At 42.5% G+C, this 24,719-nt stretch overlaps 1 protein-coding gene across 1 annotated transcript in view; it reads left to right on the forward strand.

The window, feature by feature from the left end:
* Positions 1–24,719, forward strand: part of SLC6A18 (solute carrier family 6 member 18) — a 1,027,837-nt gene that overhangs the window by 365,180 nt on the left and 637,938 nt on the right. Inside the window, exon 4 of the mRNA XM_073676926.1 lies at positions 15,636–15,817. Coding sequence (XP_073533027.1) covers positions 15,636–15,817 — 182 coding nt within the window. The remainder of the gene's footprint in view (positions 1–15,635; positions 15,818–24,719) is intronic.

Below are 24,719 nucleotides of genomic sequence, written 5' to 3' on the forward strand. Positions count from 1 at the left end.
TCCAAAGGTTCTGAATGGGGTAGAGGTCAGGGGAGCATGGGGGTCACACCATAAGTTTGTCCCCTTTTATGCCCATATCAGCCAGAGATGCAGATGTTTTATGTGCAGCATGAGATGGTGCATTATCATGCAGAAAAATGATCTTGCTGTGAAATACACGGTTCTTCTTCTTGAACCATGGCAGGAAGTGCTGTTTGAGAAAATCCACATACATTATGGAGTTCATCTTTAGCGCCTTCAGGGATCCTAAAGGGGCCGACAATCTCTCTCCCCATGATTCCAGCCCAAAACATTACTCCACCTCCTCCTTGTTGGCGCTGTAGCCGTGTTTGCGTGGGGTGTCCATCAACCAGCCATCCTCCACTCCATCCATCTGGACCATCGAGCGCTGCACGGCACTCATCCGTGAACAAAACAGTTTTGAAATCAGTCTTCATGTAATGTTTGGCCCACTGGAGCCATTTCTGCTTGTGTGAAGTGGATAGAGGAGGTCGACAGGATGGCGCATGCACAGCTGCAAACCTCTGAAGGACCCTGCATCTTGTTGTTCGGGGGACGTTGGAGGCACAAGCAGCTTCAAAAACTTGTCTGCTGCTATGACAAGGCTTTTTTGCCGCTGCTCTTTCAACCTGACGTAATTGCCTGTAGGAAAGAGTCCTCAATTTGCCCTTATCAGCACGCACACGTGTGTACTGTGAATCAGCTACATACTTCTTGATTGCCAAGACACTTCATCCTGATCATCGCACAATGTTGATTGTAGTCATGCCTTGACCTAAACACTCCACAATTTGTTGCTTCTCAGCAGCCGACACATCCTTTTTCTTTCCCATTTTGGCAGAAAATGTAGGCTGCTTAATAATGTGAGAGAGCCTTCTTAAGTAGTCTTGCCTTTCATTGGACACACCTGCCAAACTAATTAGCACAGGTGTCTGCAATTGCTTACAGTGATATAAAGAGCCCTGACACACATCACCATCAATGAGTTTAACTGACAAACAAACAAATTCTTCCCTTATCACTCCTAAACACTTTTTGTATAATAATTTGGAACGCAGTGTACATGTGCTTTTCCACAAAACACCAGTGGTTCACGTAGTGAATCTTACAGTTCTAACTTGCCAACCGTGGTCTGTATGGAGTTGTTCAATAAAGGGCCCAAAATTAAGATAACATAGATGGGAGAGGTCTCTATGAATAGGAATTCCTAAGTATTTGATACCCTGTGAGGGCCAGGCAAAGGGAAAGTTGGACTGGATGGAATCCTATATGGATTTGGGGAGGGAGACATCGAGGGCCTCAGACTTCGCTGCATTGATTTTAAAATTTTACCATGTAACAAAGTGATCTATTTCAGCCATAACAGCATGGATGGATATATGTGATTGAGTGATATATACTAGGACATCATCAGCAAATAGAGAGCACTTGTACTCGGTGCCTCCCACCTCAATCCACCTAATATTGGGGTTATGGCGAATTGATGAGAGCAGGTGCTCCGTCACTAGGATGTATAAGAGAGGGGACAGAGGACATCACTGCCTTGTCCCATTGGTGATTGTGAAAGGTGATGAAAATGTTCTGACGCACCCCCTGGGCCTTGGGACACCCGGAGCCGGACCCTTTTTGGTGGATGCTGGTGGTTGTAGTCTTCGTGGCGGCGACCCAGTTCCGTGGCTCAGGGCGGTCAAACCAGTGGCGGAACTATTTATGTGGTTTTCATGTTTAAATGTCCGACTACGCCACCCGTGGATTGCGGTCAGAGTGAACCGCCGCTACAGGGCAGACCACTGAGGCTGGTGTTGTGGGTGCAGCAGAGCGTAGCATAACTCCCCACGGGAGGAGTATAGCCTCAGGGCAGTGTATGTGGAGGATGGGGGTGATGGTGCAGGGCAGCAGCAGTAACGACACGGAGTCAGTGATGCAGTTCAGGGCCTTTACTCACAGTTCTTATTATCCAGACCACGTCTGCAGGTAACGGCTGCCCACGTCGTACTGTGCTCACCAGGTGAGGGGCTCAGACAACTCCCAGATAACTTTGGAGCACTTCACAGGACCCCCTTTGTGTGTCCTTTGTCTGGCCTTTCTTACCAACACTTCTGTCCGGCTGCCTCGGGCCTCCTCTTGGTAAACTTGGCGCCAGTTTCCCTGACCCTATGTGGTGCCTTCCTAGCGGGTGTAGCGAGGGGCTGCGCCACATAAAATGTCAGAGCCTCCGGTTTCTAGCTGAGGGTCGTTTCCTGCCTCCACTAGTTCGGGGACCGGTCTCCCCCTTTGGCCTGACCCCTCCACGCAGGTGGATTCGGGCGTGCGGTGGCGACTCGCCCGTCCGCACCCCTGGGATCCCTTCATTCCTCGTTCCTGGAGCCTTCTCCGCTCCTCTTCCTTCCTTCTCCCTCTTCCAGGCCTGGGCCTCTGTTACTAGGCCCGCCTCCGGAGAAGAGCTCATGCAGAGCCCCTGCTCCCTGCCACTTCTGCTCAGACTTCTCTGCACTGAACTAAGATGGTGCCCACCTTTTATACTCCCTTCTCAATGCACCCAGGAACTGCTTCCTCCCTGCTCCTGCACTACAGGGTTCCCCTTCCTCAGTGTTCCCTCCCCCCACTCCAGCCAGGGACAGGGACTGTCGTGCCCATCTCAGGGGCATATTGGTCGCCCTGCCCCACGGCAATGTGGTGTAATGCATGCAGGTGTCGGGTCCTGATCCACACTCCATCCTTACCTGAGAGTGAGATATCACACCTCTGGGTGAGGTGCAATACGTCTGTAGCAACCGAGCCCTCAGGGTGCTACAGTTCCATTTATCTTCAGCCTAAGTGACGTATTGCGATACAGGGCCGTGATTTTGGCTATAAAAGGGTCCCCTAGACCCCTACCCCAAGCTTTTTAAGAGAATCATATATGGCGTGCCAGGAGACTCTATGGAATGCTTTCTCAGCATCCAACGAGAGTATCTAATTACAAATTTTTAACTGCATCTAGCCCAGGAAATACTTTGTGCCTAGTAGCAGTGTCTGCTAGTGAGCGGATTATCCCGGCTGTTAAGCAAGCTGCACCACCTGTAGTTTAGACACTTAATTTTTTCAAAGGAAATGCTTCGGGACCATGGGATACTTAGTGAAGAGCATCAGGAGGCACCCCAAGGCATAGGGGCTGGGACTGGCAGTAGGATGCCTTGCGGTGGACAGCCGAGCTCGATCCTTATAAAAGCTTTTTAACTGCAGCAGCTTTAGTGGACGCTACTGGAGCTGGAATTACCGCGGCTGCTGGCATGAGACTTGCCCTCCAATAGATCCTTGTAAATGGATTTAAAGTGTATTCATTCAAATTAGAGAGACAATTTAAATTAAAAAGCTTAGAGCTGCCTCCACCACAGGGGGGCTCGCTCGACCCACCAGCGGACAGGCACCAGTATTGGGAGAGGGGGGCTGGCCGTCAGGGTTCACCGCGGCTCTGGCACAAACCCGGCGACACGGAGGTGGCACGGGCAGGAGCGGACTGGCCGTGTCGGCTTCTCACTTTTTGGATTTTAGAAGGGCATGACATGCCTATATCTGTGTCTCCCCCTCCTTTTACTCCTCCACCTCTTTTATTTTCGCATGACTATATGTACTTGTCACTTTTCCATGTGTTAGTTATGTCTTCTGAGCAGTTTGTCAGCTTTTGGACACCTTTGCAGGTGTTTTCTATGTGTTTCTATGTGTTTTTGTTTGCCTGCCATTGGTTTTAACGGTGTTCGAAGGTGTTCGACGAACAGTTCGACGAACAGTTCGGCGAACACACGGGTGTTCGACGAACCGAACCGAACTCGAACACTACGGGGGTGGCTCAACACTACTCATCATGGCCATGGAGGCTCTCTGAGGATCACAGGAGATTAGCATCTCTGACCTCTGTGCCCCGGACCATGTGGATTAATCCCAAGGAAGTGCGGCTGATAAACTCCCTGTGGATCTGTGACGTGCAGGGGAGGGGGGAATGCAAAATAAACATATAGGTGGGGATTTCTTGCCTTCCTAATCAGATAGGAGTGGATTTCTTCACTTCTGGGGGACGCCAAGCATGTGAAAGCAAGCAGATTTTATAAAACTACATTTCTTTGCAACCAGATCTCTAATATGGGACATACAGGTAAGTATAGATTTACATTTCTATCACCTGTATGCCCATATTAGAGGTCTGATATCTCCAAGGGGGTGACAGATTCCCTTTAAACATGAGCCATGTATGAGGGAGTCGGAGTCGTGGAATTGGAGTTGGAGTTGGAGTCTGTGTCATGGAAATTGAGGAGTTGGAGTCAGAGGTTTGGCTTACTGACTTCACAGCCCTGCTTCTGCTAGCCTGTCAGGCTAAAACTGTGCTCCAGTGACAAGTCCAGGATCCACTTCTCAGTCTCCCAGCTAAACGGCGGATCGGGCCTCTTCAGTGATCAGTTAACGTCCAGTAAGTCCTGAGCTCAGGCCCCACCACAGGGTTCCCGGTGGGAGCGTGCATGCTGACTTTAGAGAGCTTGGCGCCAAATATAGATTCTCAGTTAGAGACATTGTTTGCTAATCGGGCTCTGTGAACCTTAGCTAGATACTCCCCTCAGTGGCTGAGCATATGTATAGATTGCATAACAGAATTGTAATCTTAGAGAATTATTAAGTTTGGGAATCTCTGTGCTGCACCACTGCTGGGACCATCTGAATACATCCTTTCTCTGGGTAACTCACGGTTACCGCATTAGATCGTTATAAAAAATAAAGATTGCGGACGCCATGTCGGATTTGCAGATGCCTAAATGTTCAGAAAAGGCAGAAGTTTCCCATCAGTGAACCCATTTTTTAAAGTCCACTTCTAAAAATATTTATCTAGGCTTTTAGCAACTATTTTGTATCCACAAGGGCTTCACAAAAGTTTATAACATTGAGACGCTTACATCTTTTCAACTAAAATGTTAATGTTTAGTCCAAGTTTTTAATTTTCAAAAGTGGTAATAGGAAAAAAATGGAACCAACAACTTTCTTAAATATTCAGGTTTGAGGTTCATTAGCTTTTTAGGTTGACCTATAGCACTTAGTTGTTCAATAATAACATAACTCATCCAAATTACAAATTGCCTAATAATTGTGTACATGTACAGGTTGTTTCATGCAGCTAAGAACAGGAGAATATACAGTACAGACCAAAAGTTTGGACACACCTTCTCATTTAAAGATTTTTCTGTATTTTCATGACAATGAAAATTGTACATTCACACTGAAGGCATCAAAACTATGAATTAACACGTGTGGAATTATATACGTAACAAAAAAGTGTGAAACATCTGAAAATATGTCTTATATTCTAGGTTCTTCAAAGTAGCCACCTTTTGCTTTGATGACTGCTTTGCACACTCTTAGCATTCTCTTGATGAGCTTCAAGAGGTAGTCACCGGAAATGGTTTTCACTTCACATGTGTGCCCTGTCAGGTTTAATAAGTGGGATTTCTTGCCTTATAAATGGGGTTGGGACCATCAGTTGTGTTGTGCAGAAGTCTGGTGGATACACAACTGATGGTCCTACCGAATAGACTGTTAGAATTTCTATTATGGTAAGAAAAAAGCAGGTAAGTAAAGAAAAACGAGTGGCCATCATTACTTTAAGAAATGAAGGTCAGTCAGTGTGAAAAATTGGGAAAACTTTGAAAGTGTCCCCAAGTGCAGCTGCAAAAACCCTCAAATGCTACAAAGAAACTGGCTCACATGAGGACCGCCCCAGGAAAGGAAGACCAAGAGTCACCTCTGCTTCTGAGGATAAGTTTATCCGAGTCACCAGCCTCAGAAATTGCAGGTTAACAGAAGCTCAGACTAGAGACCAGGTCAATGCCACACAGAGTTCTAGCAACAGACACATCTCTTCAACAACTGTTAAGAGGAGACTTTGTGCAGCAGACCTTCATGGTAAAATAGCTGCTAGGAAACCATTGCTAAGGACAGGCAACAAGCAGAAGAGACTTGTTTGGGCTAAGGAACACAAGGAATGGACATTAGACCAGTGGAAATCTGTGCTTTGGTCTGATGAGTCCAAATTTGAGATCTTTGGTTCCAACCACCTTGTCTTTGTGCGACGCAGAAAAGGTGAACGGATGGACTCTACATGCCTGGTTCCCATCGTGAAGCATGGAGGAGGAGGTGTGATGGTGTGGGGGTGCTTTGCTGGTGACACTGTTGGAGATTTATTCAAAATTGAAGGCATACTGAACTAGCATGGCTACCACAGCATCTGCAGCGGCATGCTATTCCATCCAGTTTGCGTTTAGTTGGACCATCATTTATTTTTCAACAGGACAATGACCCCAAACACACCTCTAGGCTGTGTAAGGGATACTTGACCAAGAAGGAGAGTGATGGGGTGCTACGCCAGATGACCTGGCCTCCACAGTCACCAGACCTGAACCTAATCGAGATGGTTTGGGGTGAGCTGGACCGCAGAGTGAAGGCAAAAGGGCCAACAAGCATCTCTGGGAACTCCTTCAAGATTGTTGGAAGACCATTTCCGGTGACTACCTCTTGAAGCTCATCAAGAGAATGCTAAGAGTGTGCAAAGCAGTCATCAAAGCAAAAGGTGGCTACTTTGAAGAACCTAGAATATAAGACATATTTTCAGTTGTTTCACACTTTTTTGTTAAGTCTATAATTCCACATGTGTTAGTTCATAGTTTTGATGCCTTCAGTGTGAATGTACAATTTTCATAATCAAGAAAATACAGAAAAATCTTTAAATGAGAAGGTGTGTCCAAACTTTTGGTCTGTACTGTATATAAACAGTTTTGAAGTATATTTGAATAGCAATCACATTTGTTTAAGTGTCTTGCATTTTCATCAGAAGAGCTGAGTTTGCTTCATACCCAGCAGTTACCAGCTGTGTCACACAGCCAGCAAATGCTCGTAACAGCAGCAACTGGAACTAGCTCCAATAGCTGCTCTTTTACCATTTAGATACTGCTGTCAATCACTGTAAAAAATAAAGTAACAATTTACAAAATAAAATATAAAAAGCATATCAAAAATTTAAATCCCACATTTTGCACAGTTAATAATAAAAAAATAAAAGAAAATGAACATATTTGGTATCTTAATACCTGTAAAAGTCTGATGTAACAAAATATAAAATTATTTAAACACAACATTCAACTGTAAAAACAAAAAAAAATTGAAAAGCTAGAGTTGTAAATTTTCATCCCCAAAAAATTAAATAAAAAGCGTTCAAAATGTCATATGTACAGTACCTCAGAATAATATAAAAACTGATTTTTAGTGCACTAAAAACAAGTCTTTCAACAGAAAAAAAATATTTTTTTTAACCCTTAAGATATAAAAAAACTATATAAGTTTGGTATCGCCATAATTCACTGCGGGAGGAAATCATATTGTCAAGGCAAGTCAATTTTAAAGCTTTTCTTTCACCATTTAACCCTCTTGGAATTTTTTTATCCCTTTTCAAAAAATATATGAATGTTGTCATTCGTTTAGAACTACAACTACTGATAGAAAAATGAAGTTATAGCTCTTGAAAAAATAGGAGGAAAAAACAAAAGGGCAAATCAAAAAACTTAAATGGCTTGTCCAGTCAAAAGATATTGAGGACCTATCTCCATGATAGGTTATCAACATCAGAAAAGGGAAGGGGGGTTGCGGACACCCAGATTCCACCACGATCAGTTGTTATTTGCTTCAGCAGTGACCAGATGTAAACACATGGAATGGAGCTGCAAAATGCCGTTCTAAGAAATGTGTATTGGCCGCTACTGGGCATTGCAGAAAAGCTACAATTCTTTTGAGCCATTCTACAGTACCCAGCAGTGGCTGCTACTCATTGCTTTGCAGCTTCATTACATGTGTTTAAATCTGTCTTCTGCCGCAGAAAGTAACTGCTGGTTGGTGGGGGTGCTAGGCTGATCTGATATTGATGATGACCTACCTTAAGAATAGGTCATCAATATTCTATGACCAGACAACCCCTTTATGGCAATAAAGTGCAATACTCTGTAGAGGTAAAACTGTTGCAGACCTGGAAAAACTTCAGTAAAGATTAAACTATTTACAAATGTGTCATAGATGGGGGGCGTGGCCTGGACGCTGAGGATGTAAGTCGCAGGAGTCCGGAGCTTCATGACTGTAACCCCTAAATCAACTTCCACAGCTACCAGAAGAAATATTTTTGATCTTTTTTTCACTTTAGACCTTTCCAGCACCTTATTGGGATCATTTTAACACCAAACTTGTGGACTTTGGACATTTATTTCTGAACTTATTCCCTTCTGAAGCTGGCGGGTAAGAATTACCTCAGACAGTGGATTTCCCCTGCTATGTCTGCTACGCAGGCCAGCGCAGGAAAATGATTCTGCCACTTAGACTAAGTTTTATACCGCCTATGGGTCTCGGTCCTATTTGATAGGACCCCCACCATAGCTGGAAGTCTATTCCAAGAACTCTGATACCCTATTTGTGAGGTTCAGTGGCACTATAGCAGAGAATTACACTGATCTCACCGGCGGATCCTCTCCTTATCTGCTTTTACTTGGAAGACTGTGGACCTCTGCTTCCCGGCGGGCAGCTAACGATATCTACGGGTCTTCTGCCCTTCCAAAGTTACCCTCATTAGGGGCCCCTCTGGACCTATTTGTCCCCCCTGAAAAATCATGGTGGGAGTCACTGGATCGCTCCTGCAGGCACCCGGAATGTGCTTAAGCTTAGTACACGTATCCTCTGCGGAGATAAGCGTTCCCACCGCTTTCCCTGGTGCCCTGTGTGTCCCTCACTATCTGGTCCAGCCTAATTTGCCCACTGATGTGTCCAGAGAGGTCCCCTGAGAAGTTTGACACCTCTCATGAGGTGATCAGTGGTGGCACAGAGGAGAAATCCATAGACCTTGCCGGCACGTCCCCTGCTCAGCTGTGGCTCTGGTGAAACGATCCCGCTGCTTTGTTTGATGTACTGCGCACCCCTCATTGCCTGGTCCTACCTGAATTGACCTCCTTCAGGTCCAGAGTGATGCCCTAAGTTGATTGTCACCCTTCATTTGTTGATCGGTGGTGGCACAGAGGAGTAATCCATAGATTTTGCGGGCGGGTCCCCTGCTCAGCCGCGGTGCCGGTGAAAGTGAAAACGCGATCCTCTTCTTCTCCGGAGTGATCAGGGGGACACCTGTGAAGACTGCACTTACCTAAAGCTGACCTTCATCTGGAATCCCTCCGGATAAGGGGATTCCACCCCAGGGGCCACAATGGAGTTCTCCATCAACCCTACAGCTCTATTCTCTTGAGTGGAACACTTGCTCGTAAAAGCATTTGCGGGACGTTGACATTCCGCTCTTTCAACTCCTTCAATTTTCTTTTGATTGACACTACGCTGGTGCCAAGGAACAGCGCAGAACATCTCCCTTGTTGTCGTCAGCGGCTGCTGCAAGAAACATAGTGTACCAGATCCGACGCTGTTTGGTCTGAGTGGCTGGCTCACACCTTCGTTCCTTCTATATACCACCTGTCTACTGGGATCTGGTCGATAGGGTTATAGGGGTTCTGCATTTTTTTTTATCTATCAGTGATTTTACTATCTAAAAAGTTGTGCATTGTAACAGATCTGTACTATTGTGTTGTATTGTATTGCTTTAAGACATTATATTGCTCGCTCATACTCCTCAAACCCATTGTTTTATTAAAACATTCTCAATACTATTTTCTACACCTACCAAAATGAGTGGTGCTAAAAATAAAATCCCCCCTTCTAACAAAATCCAGGCCTTAGAGAGAAAAACTCTCCCAATCTCAATCACACTCCTGCTTATCTTCCTCTAAACCATCAGAGGATTCATCCAACATAACTAGCCCAATTAAATCCAGATCTCCTCTTAAAAGAGACAAAAATAAAACTACTACCAAAAATAAAAATACATCTTCTATGCTTAACACCGCCTTTGTAGAAGAGATGGATCTTTCCATTTCAACAAAAAGGAAAGAGTCGGGAGATTGGGGCCATTTAAACACTTCATCCCATGAAGCATCAGAAGATGAGTTCGTTGACTCCTCCCCAACATTAGCCCTAAAAAAATTGCTTCAAAAAAGAATTTCAAACTTCCTCTAATATCCAGTCACCCAGTTCTAACCCCGATATCCAATATGGATCTGAGGAGAAGTCTTTCACTAGATATTTAGATAATCTAACAAGAACATTCAATGAGAATATGAATCTCAGCTTTGTAAAACAAGCCGTCCTTATTCAATTCAACTTTGACACCCTCAACCAAAAATTTGAGGATAATAAAAAAAAAATTATTCAGGTAGAGGAAAAAACTAAGAATCTCATAAAAGACAACCACGACATTCACCAAGAAATCCGCAAACTTAAGTCTAAAACAGCGGACTTGGAAGACAGAAGCCGCAGGAATAATTTAAAACTGCGAGGAATTCCTGAAAGCGTCACTCAAAATAACTTATCTGAATATGTCAAAACAATCTTCAAAAAGGCTCTTCCCTCACTATCTAGCTAGGATCTAAACATAGAAAGGGTCCACAGGTTACCTCGTCCGTCATCTATTCCCTCTAACAATCCAAGGGATATTATCTTACAAATACACTTTTATAATACTAAGGAAAAGATCTAAAATTACATTAAGGAAAACAAGACTTTTCCAGACCCTTATGGCCATATAAAGGTCTTTGACGACCTTTCTAAAGAAACTATTGAAGGAAGAAAAGCATTTAGAGAAGTTACAGCTTCTCTGAGAAGTAAAAACATACTTTACAGGTGGGATTTTCCCCTAAAACTCCTGTTACTCTTCAGGGGTAAAACAATCCTGATCTTCACTCCTGATGAAGGAATTAACTTCATTGCTGCTCTTAAAGAAACTTCTTCCCCAACAGTCAAACACAAAATGGTTTAATTTTAAATCCTTGTCTTTTCCTCATGTTCATTGATCCTAATAGGTTATATTGTATTAAGATATTCTACTTCATGTTATATTTTCGCAACATGGTATAATAAATAAAAGAAAAAAAAAGAAAGAAAAATAAAAATAATAATAATACTCATTTTATTATACCATGATTTCTTCATTCTCTGATGTTACTTTCATGGTCCTCATTCACAAACTTTCCCCACAAAGAAGTAGAACCCTTCACTGGGTTGGGTTCCTTCAGGAGAACTTCATTTAAACTTTAAATTTGTCATTTATTAACATTTCTACTGTTATTCATTATAGTTGCCAATCAATATTTGACTGTATTGTCTTGTTTTTTGTATTTTTATTCGTTGGTTTATTATTCACCCTAAGCTTTAAACTGTCAATCCAGAGTCCCATTATCATTTCACATAACAATTAAAGAACTTAATCTAGTATACACCACTTTGCTTCTATTACACCATGGGTATTAAACTCTTGTCATATAATGTGAGAGGTCTAAACAACCCAAACAAAAGACATTCCATTTGGAAGGAAATCAGTAACAGTCACATAGATTTGATATGTCTTCAGGAAACAAAATTTCCCAAGCAAATCACCCAAAATTTTCACATAAAAATTTTCCCAATATTTTCAAATCCTTAAATTAAAAAAAAAAAACAAGAGTAGCTACAATAATAAAAAACTTGATCTCCTTTAAACTGATAGAAGAACATTGTGACTCCCTGGGCAGATATCACATCTTGATCTGCTATTTGAGCAATCAATTGAGCACCATTGTCAATATTTACGCCCCTAATAAAAAACATATTTCTTTCTTAGACAAATCAATGAGAAAAGTTCAATCAATAGGAAAAGGTGTCTTAATTCTGTTAAGTGACTTTAATATAGTCCCAGATGGACACTTAGATTCCACCTCCACAACTCGTCATACTGCTGCCACTGTCAATAATTGAATCTTTAAAAATGAATTATTCAATGTTTTTCGGTGTATCAATACAGCATCTATTGAATATACCCATTTTTCTGACGTGCACCAATCCGCTTCTAGAATTGATCTTATTATTACTGATGTGTTTTCTCTTCCTAAATTTAAGAAAGTAACAAGTCTCCCAAGAACTATCTCTGACCATTCACCAGTTGTGTGCGAAATCTCTTTGGGACCTAATCTCCAAAATAAAATCTTGTGGAAATGCAACTCCACTCTTTTACAAAATCCTAATTATACGGAAGAAATCGATTCCGCCCTAAAAAAATTCTTTATTCATAACTGTACCGAGGGAATGGACCCTTTCATCTGTTGGAATGCTCATAAAGCGTTTATGAGAGGGGTCCTAATGCAGATCTCGTCTAGACACAAGAAAAAATATAGAGCTAAACTAACTGCCTTACAATCTCAAATAAAAATCAAAGAAGACCTCCAACTAAACTCATCCTCTCCCTCATTATTAATACAAAAAGAAATTTTAAATCTCAGACAAGAGTTAAAACAGGAAATTTTCTCCTCTTATGACTCAATGATTAAATCCTCTAACTACAATTTTATACATCTGCGAACAACCAACTAGATTCATGATGCGTCGTCTAAAATCCAACAGATTAAAAAATAGAATTTATAAAATCATTTCTTCTAAAGGGGTTCCGTCATCTCATCCGAAAGATATAGCTGACATTTTTGCAGATTATTATTATAAACTGTATAATTTACACCTTAATCCTCTTTCTCCCCAACCAAATAAAAATATTGACTCATTTCTTTCATCCATTAATCTTCCCAAGATTAATCCTAATGACCTAGAACACTTAACTGCCCCTTTCTCCGAAAAAGAAATCGCAGATACTATCCAAAGACTAAAAAATCATAAAGCTCCAGGCCCTAATGGTTTTACCAATGAGTACTTTAAAATTTTTAACAAACATTTGATTCCAAAAATGACCCAAATATTCAATTTAGCCTCTTCCCAAGGGTCTATCACAGCAGAAATGCTCAAAGCTAACATTATACTAATTCCTAAATCTAAAGACGAATTAGATCAGGTCGAAAACTTCAGGCCAATGTCACTTATTAATACTGACCTTAAAATTTACTCTAAAATTTTGGCAAATAGATTAAAAAACACCCTCCCATACCTAATCAGCAATGACCAACTTGGTTTTGTTGAAGGCAGTCAAGCCACGGAAGGAACAAGGAGAATTATAAATATTATTAAAATTATCAAAACCTCGAAGCCTTCTGCAATCTTCCTTACCCTTGACGCCGAAAATGTTTTCGACAGACTGAACTGGAACTATTTAAATTCAACACTTCTTAAATTCGACTTTAACGATCAATCAGTTCTATTTATCTCAGCTCTTTAATCAAATCCTAGCGCTAATATCTATGTAAACAATCATCTTTCAAAACTGTTTGCATTATCCAATGGCACCAGACAAGGGTGTCCCTTATCCCATCTCCTTTTTTGCTCTCGCAATGGAGCCTTTAGCTCAAACAATAAGGGATAATCCGAAAATCTCTGGAATCTCGATTCCTTCGCGACATTACAAAATCAGCCTATTTGCGGATGACCTTTTTTTGACCCTCTCCGATCCTGTTTATTCTATTTGCAAACTCACCAAAATATTTAACGCATTCTCAAAAATTTCGTATTTTAAGATCAATGAAAGGAAAACTAAAATTCTGCATTTTAATCTCAATGATTATTCCATTGATAAAGTTAAAAACCTTTCTTCATTTTCCTGGGTAGAAAGAGATCTCCCCTACTTAGGTATTTCAGTCACCAAAAATATTAGTTCTATGATTTCCCTCAACATTGAAAATGTAAGTAATACCATATCTAAAGATCTACTTGCCCTGGGCAGTCATGATCTTTCATGGTTGGGTAAAATACTAATAATCAAATCATTTATCCTTCCCAAAATATTGTACTTATTCAGAACATTATCCCTCACGATTCCCTCTTCCTCTGTAACTAGACTACAAAACCAAATCCATTCCTTTATCTGGAATTATAAAAAAGATAGAGTCCCCACTAACATACTATACAAGAAAAAACAAAATGGTGGTACTAGCCTCCCTAACATTACAGCCTATTTTATGGCCAACTTGATCAAACAAAGCTCTTACTGGTTCTCTCGAGATAACCCTCCTGCCTGGTATAACCTGGAATTTTACCAAAATAATAGCTCCCCTCCTCGCGATTTGCTATATAAACAACTATTCAAAAATTATTCCAACGACTTTAATAACCCCATTTTCCAAGCTACTATTTCCGCTTGGAAAAAAATCTCAAAACCCAAAAGGAGGGTAAAAAAATTAGACATTGTTAAAACTCTTCCTCTATCATTCATAGCTTCTCTTAATAACTCCCTAATCCCCTCTCAATGGTCGAATCTTGGCCTTAAGAAAGTAAGAGATCTATAAAACGGTGATAATATCCGTTCATATACGGAACTAAAAACCAAATTTAGCCTACCTTCCTCTGATTTTCTCCACCTTGTGATCTTAAAAGAATATATAAAACAATTCTTATGTAACAAACCAAAATTTTCTGAGCACTCAGTAAAACTCCTTTGTAACATTAATCACAACTTGTTCTGGGGCACAAAAAAATTATATTCTTGGTTCAACAACGACATTGAATTCGTTAAAAACTCATACTTTGCCAAATGGGAATCTGACTTAAAAATTTCTCTAGATTTAGACCAATGGGAAGAAGCCATAAATTACTCCTACTCAGCTACTATTTCAACATCTCTTCAAGAATCTTATTATAAAATCTTGACTAGATGGTACTATACCCCATCTAGATTATCCCATATCAGCTCTGAAATATCTCCAATGTGCTGGAGAAATTGTGGTCTTAGAGCAAATCTCTTACACATCTTCTGGTCCTGCCCGAAAATCAAAAATTTATGGGATCAAATCTCCTCCTTTATCAACCAATTACTCAACAGATCATTAAAAATCACCCCTCAGATGGCGCTTTTATCTATTGATTTAAATTCGCTGGAACCTCATTGCAGACGTATCCTCATACATATCTTTCTCGTAGTAAAAAACTCACTAGCCTTTTTCTGGAAGAAAACAGATATTCCCAAATTCTCAGATATTCTTGATAAAATTTCTACACACAGAGAATTTGAACTTAGATTCGCTATCATAAATAATTGTCTTCCTAATCATACTAAGAAATGGGAACTTTGGTCAACTGCTTACTCTTAAAATGCTTTTACTTGTTAAAAATGATTGTATTTCTTTATTGGGTGAATATTGATTCTTTATAACTGTTCACTAATGGTTATTAATATTGTATTATTGTATAACTATATTTTGTCATTACACCTTCCCTATGTCATATTTGTTTGCTTTATTGTGTCCTCCCTTATTTCTCTTCCCCCCTTTTTTTCCCAATAGTTCCCCCCTTCCTTATTCCCATCCTTCCCTCATCTTCACCTTGTTTTACATTTCCCCCCTCCCCATGGTATAAAAATTATCAATAAAAATTATTGGAAAGACAAATGTGTCATAGATAACCTTAGAGCAATTCAGAACATAGACACAGTAAAGGAAAATCTATTATTATGGAGATAGCTGAGGTGTTAGAAGATTTAGACTGAAGGGGAATATGAGTATGAATGATGAATTTTAAATCGTGTAAACAACTTACGGTGAGAGGAGCCTTTAATAAGTTGTATTATACTGATTTTCTAGGTGACCAAGAAGAATGTGCCCTAAGTAGCACAGTTAGTTATTTTTGGTACCGAAAAACATTAAATATAACTTCAACGATAAATGCCAATGGGGATTTGCAGTGGTGGATGGTGTTATCTATGGCAGTTTCTTGGGGAGCTGTATATCTATGTACAATCAGAGGAATTAAATCTACAGGAAAGGTAAGTTTCCTAATAATGTACAGTATTACAACGTTATACTACCTTGTTTTTTATACATCGATGTGTATTTGAAAACAACCAACATCTATAAATCCAATAAAGGTTTACTTCATGTGAGGCCCAAACGCATAGCAATTACAGTCTCTCAGTGAGATTACAAGCTTAATGGTTGAACAGCAACATAAGCATAAATAAGAGTAATAGCATGGAGCTAAATGGATACATAGCAAGAGGGGTCTCTTATCTGTCCATCACACTAAAATATTGAGACATAAGGCTTGATTTTTATGATAAACAATATCTATACTACATACAGTAGAAGGTTAATGCAGGCAATGCTCACAGCTACCCAGTTTTAGGTACAGGGCAGTTTAGTAGGAACAGTTAATAATATTCCTGACTAGAAAAATCTCACATTTTTTTCTCACAAGAACAATATATAATGTGTCAGGTATTCCACAGCGACGACACCGGGGAGATCACGCAATATATCACCGTGCCGTCACTATGTCACGGATTTCGTCAGGGATACGCGAGCACACAGTCCCCACTACTTTACACGGAGGTATCGGCAAGAGACCAGTGAGTGTATAGGCGTCACACCTCTGGATTCCAATGCATGGAATATGTGTTGACGATCCCGTACTGTCACTGTCAGCTTCACGATAGCCTGATTATTAATATTATTCTCTGCCACCACTGTCCAGATTTGAAATATAATACAGGCCTGGTCAGAAGCCTGCGTTTTGGTAGCGTATATGGCTTTGGGGAGGGAACGATTAAAGGACAAAAGGAACAGAACTATTAAATTTTATATTTAATCCAAAAGGGAGGAAAAATATATACAAGGATCTTACAAAGGAGACATTTAAAATACATAAGCAGTTACACAAAATAATAAGAATTAAAGGAGAAACTTACACTATAAAGATCGCTGCAACGATTCAATATAGTTTAAGAACGATCTGGGCTGCTTTGGTGGCTTCCTTCGGCTACCGGTCAAGCAGAAACTGTCGCACTTCCACTGGGCAAAGATGGAGAAAATGGTCCTTCACCATCAGATCCTTCAGGTCCTCCAAGGTTGTGACTGACAGTCCTTGGACCCACTGCTCAAATTTGAACTTTTTTCCGGTAAACCTCCGGAGTCAGCTGGTACTTTTTTATCAGAGCCTGCTTGATGGCCTCATAGTCTCCATCTTGTTCTCGAGGGAGAGAAGCAAACACCTCCAGGGCTTTTCCTCTGAGCCCTGAGTTAAGTACCTTGACCACTGGTCCATGGGCAGCTGATACGGCCTGCAGGCCTTTTCAAAGCCTCGCAAGAATATGTCCAAGTCTCTGTCATTTTCTATTACAGGAAAATGCTCAGGACGGGGTTTAAAGCTGTTGGTGCTGTTGGACTCACGGGTCTGTGTGGTGGAGGTCTGCAGCTGGCTTCGGGCTAACTCCAGCTGGTGCTGCTGCTCATCTTGACACTTTCACTCAGTAGCCTCTCGGTCAGCTTGTCACTCAGCAGCCTCCTGGTCAGCTTGGGCCTGGCGCTCAGCAGCCTCTCGCTCCTGGAATTTCTGGATCAGCTGCAGTCATTTGTCACGATCGTCTGCCGCGAGCTGCTCCAAGGCCATCTGCAGGTGGGGGTCCACACTACCCTGGCTGCGGGTATGGCTGGCAATCACACGTGGGACCCCTGCAGCAGCGCCATCCAAACCAGATTTTTAATACAAACGTGAAGGATGGAGCCGAGCCCACATGATGTCATCACAGGACTCTGTTCAATAACAGTTTAAGCGAAGCGTCTCCCCTCCACCTATATTGAATCGTAGCAGCGATCGTCCGACCAGGCCTGTATTACATTTCAAGTCTGGACGGTGGTGGCAGAGAATATTATTAATAATCGGGCTATCATGAAGCTGACAATGGCAGTACGGGGGTGTCAACACATATTCCATGCATTGGAATCCAGAGGTGTGATGCCCATACGCTCACTGGTTGCTTGCCGATACCTCCGTGGAGAATAGTGGGGACCGTGTGCTCACGTATCCCTGACGAAATCCGTGACAACATAGTGGCTGCACAGTGTCATCGCTGTGGAATACCTGACAAACTGATATGATGTTATTACATGAAGGGTCTCTCCACCCTTCACGTTTGTATTAAAAATCCGGTTTTTGGGATAACTAATCACTGGTTGATACCAGAAGCCCAAAGGTGGTACCATATTTTCTATTACGATTTTACCTTCGTTTAGAGACCACACATCGCACAGTTGCAATTTGCTATTTTGTTACTTTTGCGCCAAAGCCCCCCAGAGAGGCCTACGGCTACAAAAAACTGAGCATCTTGTTTCTTGGCTCTCCCTGCCACTAAAAATATGGGTCCTGTTATCATCAGAATTATGAAACTTCAGGTATTCCATATTTCATATTGGTTCTGATCGGACTGGGGCTGGTGGCTGGGAACTGTTTGTGAGTGCCTTTGAACTTAACGAGCTTCATCCACCTCTCTGTGTCTAATCACCCCCTGCGTCTGCCAGGGAGAAGGATGCTCGCGTTTTAAGTAGTTTGGTGGCACCTCTTGGCTGCCAGGGTTTGTTTAAGGCCTTACTCATGACTGTGTTAATTGGGGCTTTGTGCTGAGATTTTTATGGAGACAGTTCTTGTACTGACAAGCGGTGAGGGTGCTTCAGGGAGGAGAAATGGTTAATATTTTCCTAACATTAATATATCCCTGACATTAATATTTCCCTGACATAATGCTGCTTACAAAAACTTTGAGATGTACTCCCAGCAGAATTCCCCGTGCAGACCAGGTGTCCTTGCTGTATCACGCTGAACAAACCTCAAGATTACATACACTTTCACTGTCTTAGGACATGGGACAGATCATCATCAAAGCCACAGCTGCCATCACAGTCTCAGGCCCTCATCACATAACATAAAAGGCCTCAGCATCTTTCACTGCCTTGCCTTTGATGGTTTCAGGGCTGGCAAGGTCATAGTGCTGCAAGTCACGTTAGAGAAGTGTTTCACAAACTCAAGGCTCCATGGTCCCCCAACAGATCACATTTTCATGATTTCCTTAGTATTGCACAGGTGAAAGAATACATCTCTACAAATTTATACATACTGTATGTCCCATATTAGAGATTTGCTTTCTTGGAAATTGTTTTTTATTAATTCAGTTTTCACATGGTTCCCGTCCGGGGGACGATAAGAAATCCCCGCCTATCTACTCAATTTCCATATTCCTTCCTTCTCCTGCACGTCACAGGGCCCTGTGACGTACACTCTTCTTGTTCACATCCCGCGCATGTGCAAAGCGACTATAACCCGAGGCGCGCTTTTTTTGCTCCGGGCCCAATTTTTCCCTGCGGTGGTCTAGTGTGCAGGCGCCGGGGAGTCACTGTGGCTTCCTCTCCAGTAACCTCCGGCGTGTGCAACAAAAAGGTTTGCTCCCCACTTCCTTCTGGCATCCTGATAGGAACCATTGTGTACATATGTATAAACGTGTATATACACTGCTCAAAAAATAAAGGGAACACTTAAACAACAGAATATAACTCCAAGTAAATCAAACTTCTGTGAAATCAAACTGTCCACTTTGGAAGCAACACTGATTGACAATCAATTTCACATGCTGTTGTGCACATGGAATAGACAATAGATGGAAATTATTGGCAATTATCAAGACACAATCAATAAAGGAGTGATTCTGCAGGTGGGGACCACAGACCACATCTCAGTACCAATACTTTCTGGCTGAAGTTTTGGTCACTTTTGAATGTTAGTTGTGCTTTCACACTCGTGGTAGCATGAGACAGACTCTACAACCCACAGAAGTTGCTCAGGTAGTGCAGCTCATCCAATGCGAGCTGTGACAAGAAGGTTTGCTGTGTCTGTCAGCGTAGTGTCCAGAGGCTGGAGGCACTACCAGGAGACAGGCCAGTACATCAGGAGATGTGGAGGGGGCCGTCGGAGGGCAACAACCCAGCAGCAGGACCGCTACCTCCGCCTTTGTGCAAGGAGGAACAGAAGAAGCACTGCCAAAGCCCTGCAAAATGACCTCCACAAATGTGCATGTGTCTGCACAAACGGTTAGAAACTGAATCCATGAGGGTGGTATGAAGGCCTGACGTCCACAGATGGGGGTTGTGCTCACAGTCCAACACCGTGCAGGACGCTTGGCAATTGCCACAGAACACCACGATTGGCAAAGTCGCCACTAGCGCCCTGTGCTCTTCACAGATGAAAGCAGGTTCACACTGAGCACATGTGACAGACGTGACAGAGTCTGGAGATGCCATGGAGAGCTATCTGCTGCCTGCAACATCCTTCAGCATGACCGGTTTGGCAGTGGGTCAGTAATGGTGTGGGGTGGCATTTCTTTGGAGGGCCGCACAGCCCTCCATGTGCTCGCCAGAGGTAGCCTGACTGCCATTAGGTACCGAGATGAGATCCTCAGACCCCTTGTGAGACCATATGCTGGTGCGGTTGGCCCTGGGTTCCTCCTAATGCAGGACAATGCCAGACCTCATGTGGCTGGAGTGTGTCAGCGGTTCCTGCAAGATGAAGGCATTGAAGCTATGGACTGGCCCGCACCTTCCCCAGACCTGAATACGATTGAGCAAATCTGGGACATCACGTCTCGCTCCATCCACCAAAGGCACGTTGCACCACAGACTGTCCAGAAGTTGGCAGATGCTTTAGTCCAGGTCTGGGAGGAGATCCCACAGGAGACCATCCACAACCTCATCAGGAGCATGCCCAGGCATTGTAGGGAGGTCATACAGGCACGTGGAGGCCACACACAATACTGAGCCTTATTTTGACTTGTTTTAAGGATATTACATCAAAGTTGGATCAGCCTGTAGTGTGTTTTTCCACTTTAATTTTGGGGGTGACTCCAAATCCAGGCCTCCATTGGTTAATAAATTTGATTTCCATTGATGATTTGTGTGTGATTTTGTTGTCAGCACATTCAACTTTGTACAGAACAAAGTATTTAATGAGAATATTTCATTCATTCAGATCTAGGATGTGTTATTTGAGTGTTTTATTTTTTTGAGCAGTTTATATCTATATACACATATATATGTATGCATATAAATATACATACATATAAATACACACACACACATACATATACGTATGTATATATATACATATACACATGTGTACATATATACACTATGGTTCCTATTAAGATGCGAGGGCTTTCTGCAAAATTTTGGAGTGTGTCTGTGGGAATTTTTTCCCATTCATCTAGAAAAGCACTGGAGAGGTCAGACACTGATGTTGGCAAGAGAGCCTGACACTTAAGTGTTTGTTGTAGCTGAGGTTCTTCATGGACATTGCTTTTGCACTGGGGCACAGTCATAGTGGAACAGAAAATGGCCTTTCCCAAACTGCTCCCACAGAGTTGGAAGCATACAATTGTTCAAAGTGTCTTGGTATCCTAAAGCACAAAGATTTCTCTTCACTAGAACTAAGGTACTTAGGCTAACCCCTGAAAAAGAACCCCATAGCATTATCCCTCCACCACCAAACTTTACAATTGGCACAATGTAGGCAGGCATTCGAAGACTCATCTGCATTCATACTTCAGACTGCAGAATAGAGAAGCATAATTCATCACTCAACAGAACACCTTTATGCTGCCCCAAAGTCTACAGAGTCCAGTGGCTCTGTGCTTTAGAACATTCCATGCAATACTTGGCATTGTTCTTGGGAATTTGCTTGGTATTGTAGGGCTTGCATGCATATATGTGATGCCATTTTTGCTGCTGATGTTAATACTAGAGGAAGTTTGGAATGCTGCAGTTATTGAGTCACCAGAGTGTTGGTGACTTTTATGCACTATGTGCCTCAGAACTCGGTAACTCTGTAGCTTTAAGCAGTTTGCCATCTTGTAGATGTGAGAACTAAAGAGCATAAACACCGAACATGAGGTCATATAGAGAGTTTAAAAACGTGAAATTGGAAAAATAGTAAAAACCTTTATTGATAAGTGATTGGTTACATCACTACTAGTGATGGACAAGCACTAAAATGCTCGGGTGCTCGAGTCGAGCAAATTGAGATGCTTGGGTGCTCGACCAGAGCAACGAGCCCAATGTAAGTCTATGGAAAAATCGAGGATTTTCCAGGCGGCTCCCCCCCAATGGTCTGCAAAAGCCTAAAAATTGCCCAAATTGATTGGAACAGTGCTCAAATGACATGGGAACAGCATGGGGAAGACCCCTGGAAGCATTTCTGACTCCCAGGTCACTGCTGTCAACAACGTTGTCAGAGGTATTAGGCCACTTCTACAGACTCACAATAAAATTCACAACAAAATGTTAAGGAACCTCCTGTCCAGGGTAATGACTTGTATATAAGGCAAAATAAATAACCAAAAACAAAAATAATCCTCCACACCTTGGGCTATGTTCACACTTAGCGTTTTTGATGCATTTTTGCACTTTTGCATTGCTTTCAACCGTGACAAATGCATTCACTGGGAAATGTCATTTTAACATTTTACAACCTTATCTGGCCATGTGATGTGTGAGACATGATTAGATACATCCTGTTTCATTTATGAAGGAGGGACTCTGAAAGTCACAAAGCCTATTTTTATAAGGCCATCAGGAGCCCTTTACTATTTTTAAAGGGCAAGCAGTAGGCCCTCGCTATTCTTAGAGAGCCATCAGCCGGCTATGCTATGTTGTTCCCATTGCTAAAAAGTGGGTCTCCTATACTGTTATTGTGTATGCAGTGAGTGGCAGGTCTGCCCAAAATTTGGTACGCACCCCAAAACCCCTTTGAAAATTTGGACGCACCCCAATACCCCTTTGAAGAGACTTAGAGGGGGGCCTCCTGAAAACAATGTTCCCATTATTAGGAAGTGGGTCTCCCATAGTGTTGGCCTATGCAGTGAATTCAAGGGCTGCCAAAAATTGGGAGGCACTCCAATGCACCTTAGAAAAGACGTGGAGGAGGGCCTCATAAAAAAATGTTCTCATTAGAAAGGAGCGGGTCTCCTATACTTGTAATGCCTAAGTGTATGGGCTGACAAAACTTTTACCCCTGGGGAGGTATACATGAACATACTGTATAAATAATTTTTTTTTACGGGCATCATAAACACCCTTTAAAAAAATTGTGGGTGTTGCATCAAGAAACACGATCACCCTGGTGATATGGTGGTGGAGGATGAGGAGAAGGAGGAGGACAAGCACAAATAGCCAAAATTAGGAAGCGTATACCCATGTGTGGGTGTGAAAAGTTGCATGGGAATAGACCTTCCAAAAAAAGACACTGGATTTGAGTTTATGTTACGCTGCTATCATTCGGTGGTGTTGAGAAGTCCAGCCAAATTCAGCCCTTGTTCATTTTTATAAGAGTCAGCCTGTCAGCATTTTTAGTTGACAGGCGGAAGCTCTTATCAGTTATAATTCCACCAGTGGTACTAAAAACCCACTATGATAAAACGCTAGCGGCAGGGCAGGCCAGGACCTCCAAGGCGTAGAGAGCCAGTACATTCCACATGTCCAGCTTGGATACCCAATAATTATAATGCACAGAGGAATCACTGAGGATGTTGGTATGGTCGGCAAGGTACTCCGTCAGCATCTTCTCAAACTTTGCACTCCTTTTGAGAGTACCACACGCCTCAGGGACTGTGCGATGGGAGGGGCTGAGAAAATTCTCCCAGAACTTTGAGAATGTTCCCCTGTCTTTGCTGGATTGGAGTTGTGTCTCTCTCACCTGTACTCCTTCGTTGTCCAATGAACTGTGACCTCTGTCGCCAGTGTTTTTAGATGGGAATTTTTTTTAATAGTTCCGCAACAAGGGCCTTCTGGTACTGCCCCATTTTTGTAGACCTGTCCACCTCAGGAAAAAGAGATACAGTTCTACTTGTAGTGAGGGTCTAGAAGTGTCACTAACCAGTAATGACTGTCACCCAAAATTTTGACAACACGAGGGTCATGGGAAACGCAGCGTAACATAAACTCAGCCATGTGTGCCAGACTGCTAACAGGCAAGACTTCCATGTCCTCACCAAGAGGATGACTGACCATGCTCTCCTCCTCCTCCCTGTCATCAAGCCATCCACGCTGGACAGACAGGATAATAGTTATGCAGGTAGTACCATCTATAGCCCATTAAACTAGCGCCTGTTTTTCCTCCTCCTCATCCTCATTGTCACCCAATCCACATTGGGATGAGATGAGGCTGGGCTGTGTGTAATCACCCTGTATGGTTCCTTGCTCCATATCATCATGCTCTGCCTGCAATGCATCCTCTTTGATTGTGAGCAGAGAGCATTTCAGAAGACGGAGAAGTGGGATGTCGACGCTAATTATGGCGTCATCGCCGCTTACCATCTTCGTGGAGTCTTCAAAGTTTTGGAGTATGGTACAGATATCTGACATTGATGCCCACTCCTGAGGTCTTATGTATGCAGTCTGAACTGAATACAGATGGCCTGGTAGTCAACAACTTCCCTCTTCTGCTCACAAATCCTTCCCAACATCTGCAGTGTAGAGTTCCAATGCCTGGGGACATTACACACCAGTTGGTGAGCCGGAAGCTGCGAATGCTACCGAAGTACGGCAAGGGTATCGGAAGCTGTAGCTGACTTTCTAAAATGGGCACACAGGTGGCGTACTTTGACAAGCAGATCCGGGTAGCTTTTGAAAAATTGCTAAACCACGAGGTCAAGCACATGGGCCAGGTATGGTACATGTGTAAGCGTGCTTTGCCTCAGAACTGCCACCAGGTTCCGGCCATTGTCACACACGACCATGCCTCACTGTAGGTTCAGCGGTGTCAGCCACAGATCTGCCTGCTCTTTCAGAGCTGTCCACAACTCTTCAGCATTGTGCGGTTTGTCACCTAAGCATATTAGCTTCAAGACAGCC

This window comes from Phyllobates terribilis, unplaced genomic scaffold (genome assembly GCF_046119375.1).
Source record: "Phyllobates terribilis strain yellow unplaced genomic scaffold, ASM4611937v1 Scaffold_4__5_contigs__length_816908805, whole genome shotgun sequence".
NCBI classification, from domain to species: domain Eukaryota; kingdom Metazoa; phylum Chordata; class Amphibia; order Anura; family Dendrobatidae; genus Phyllobates; species Phyllobates terribilis.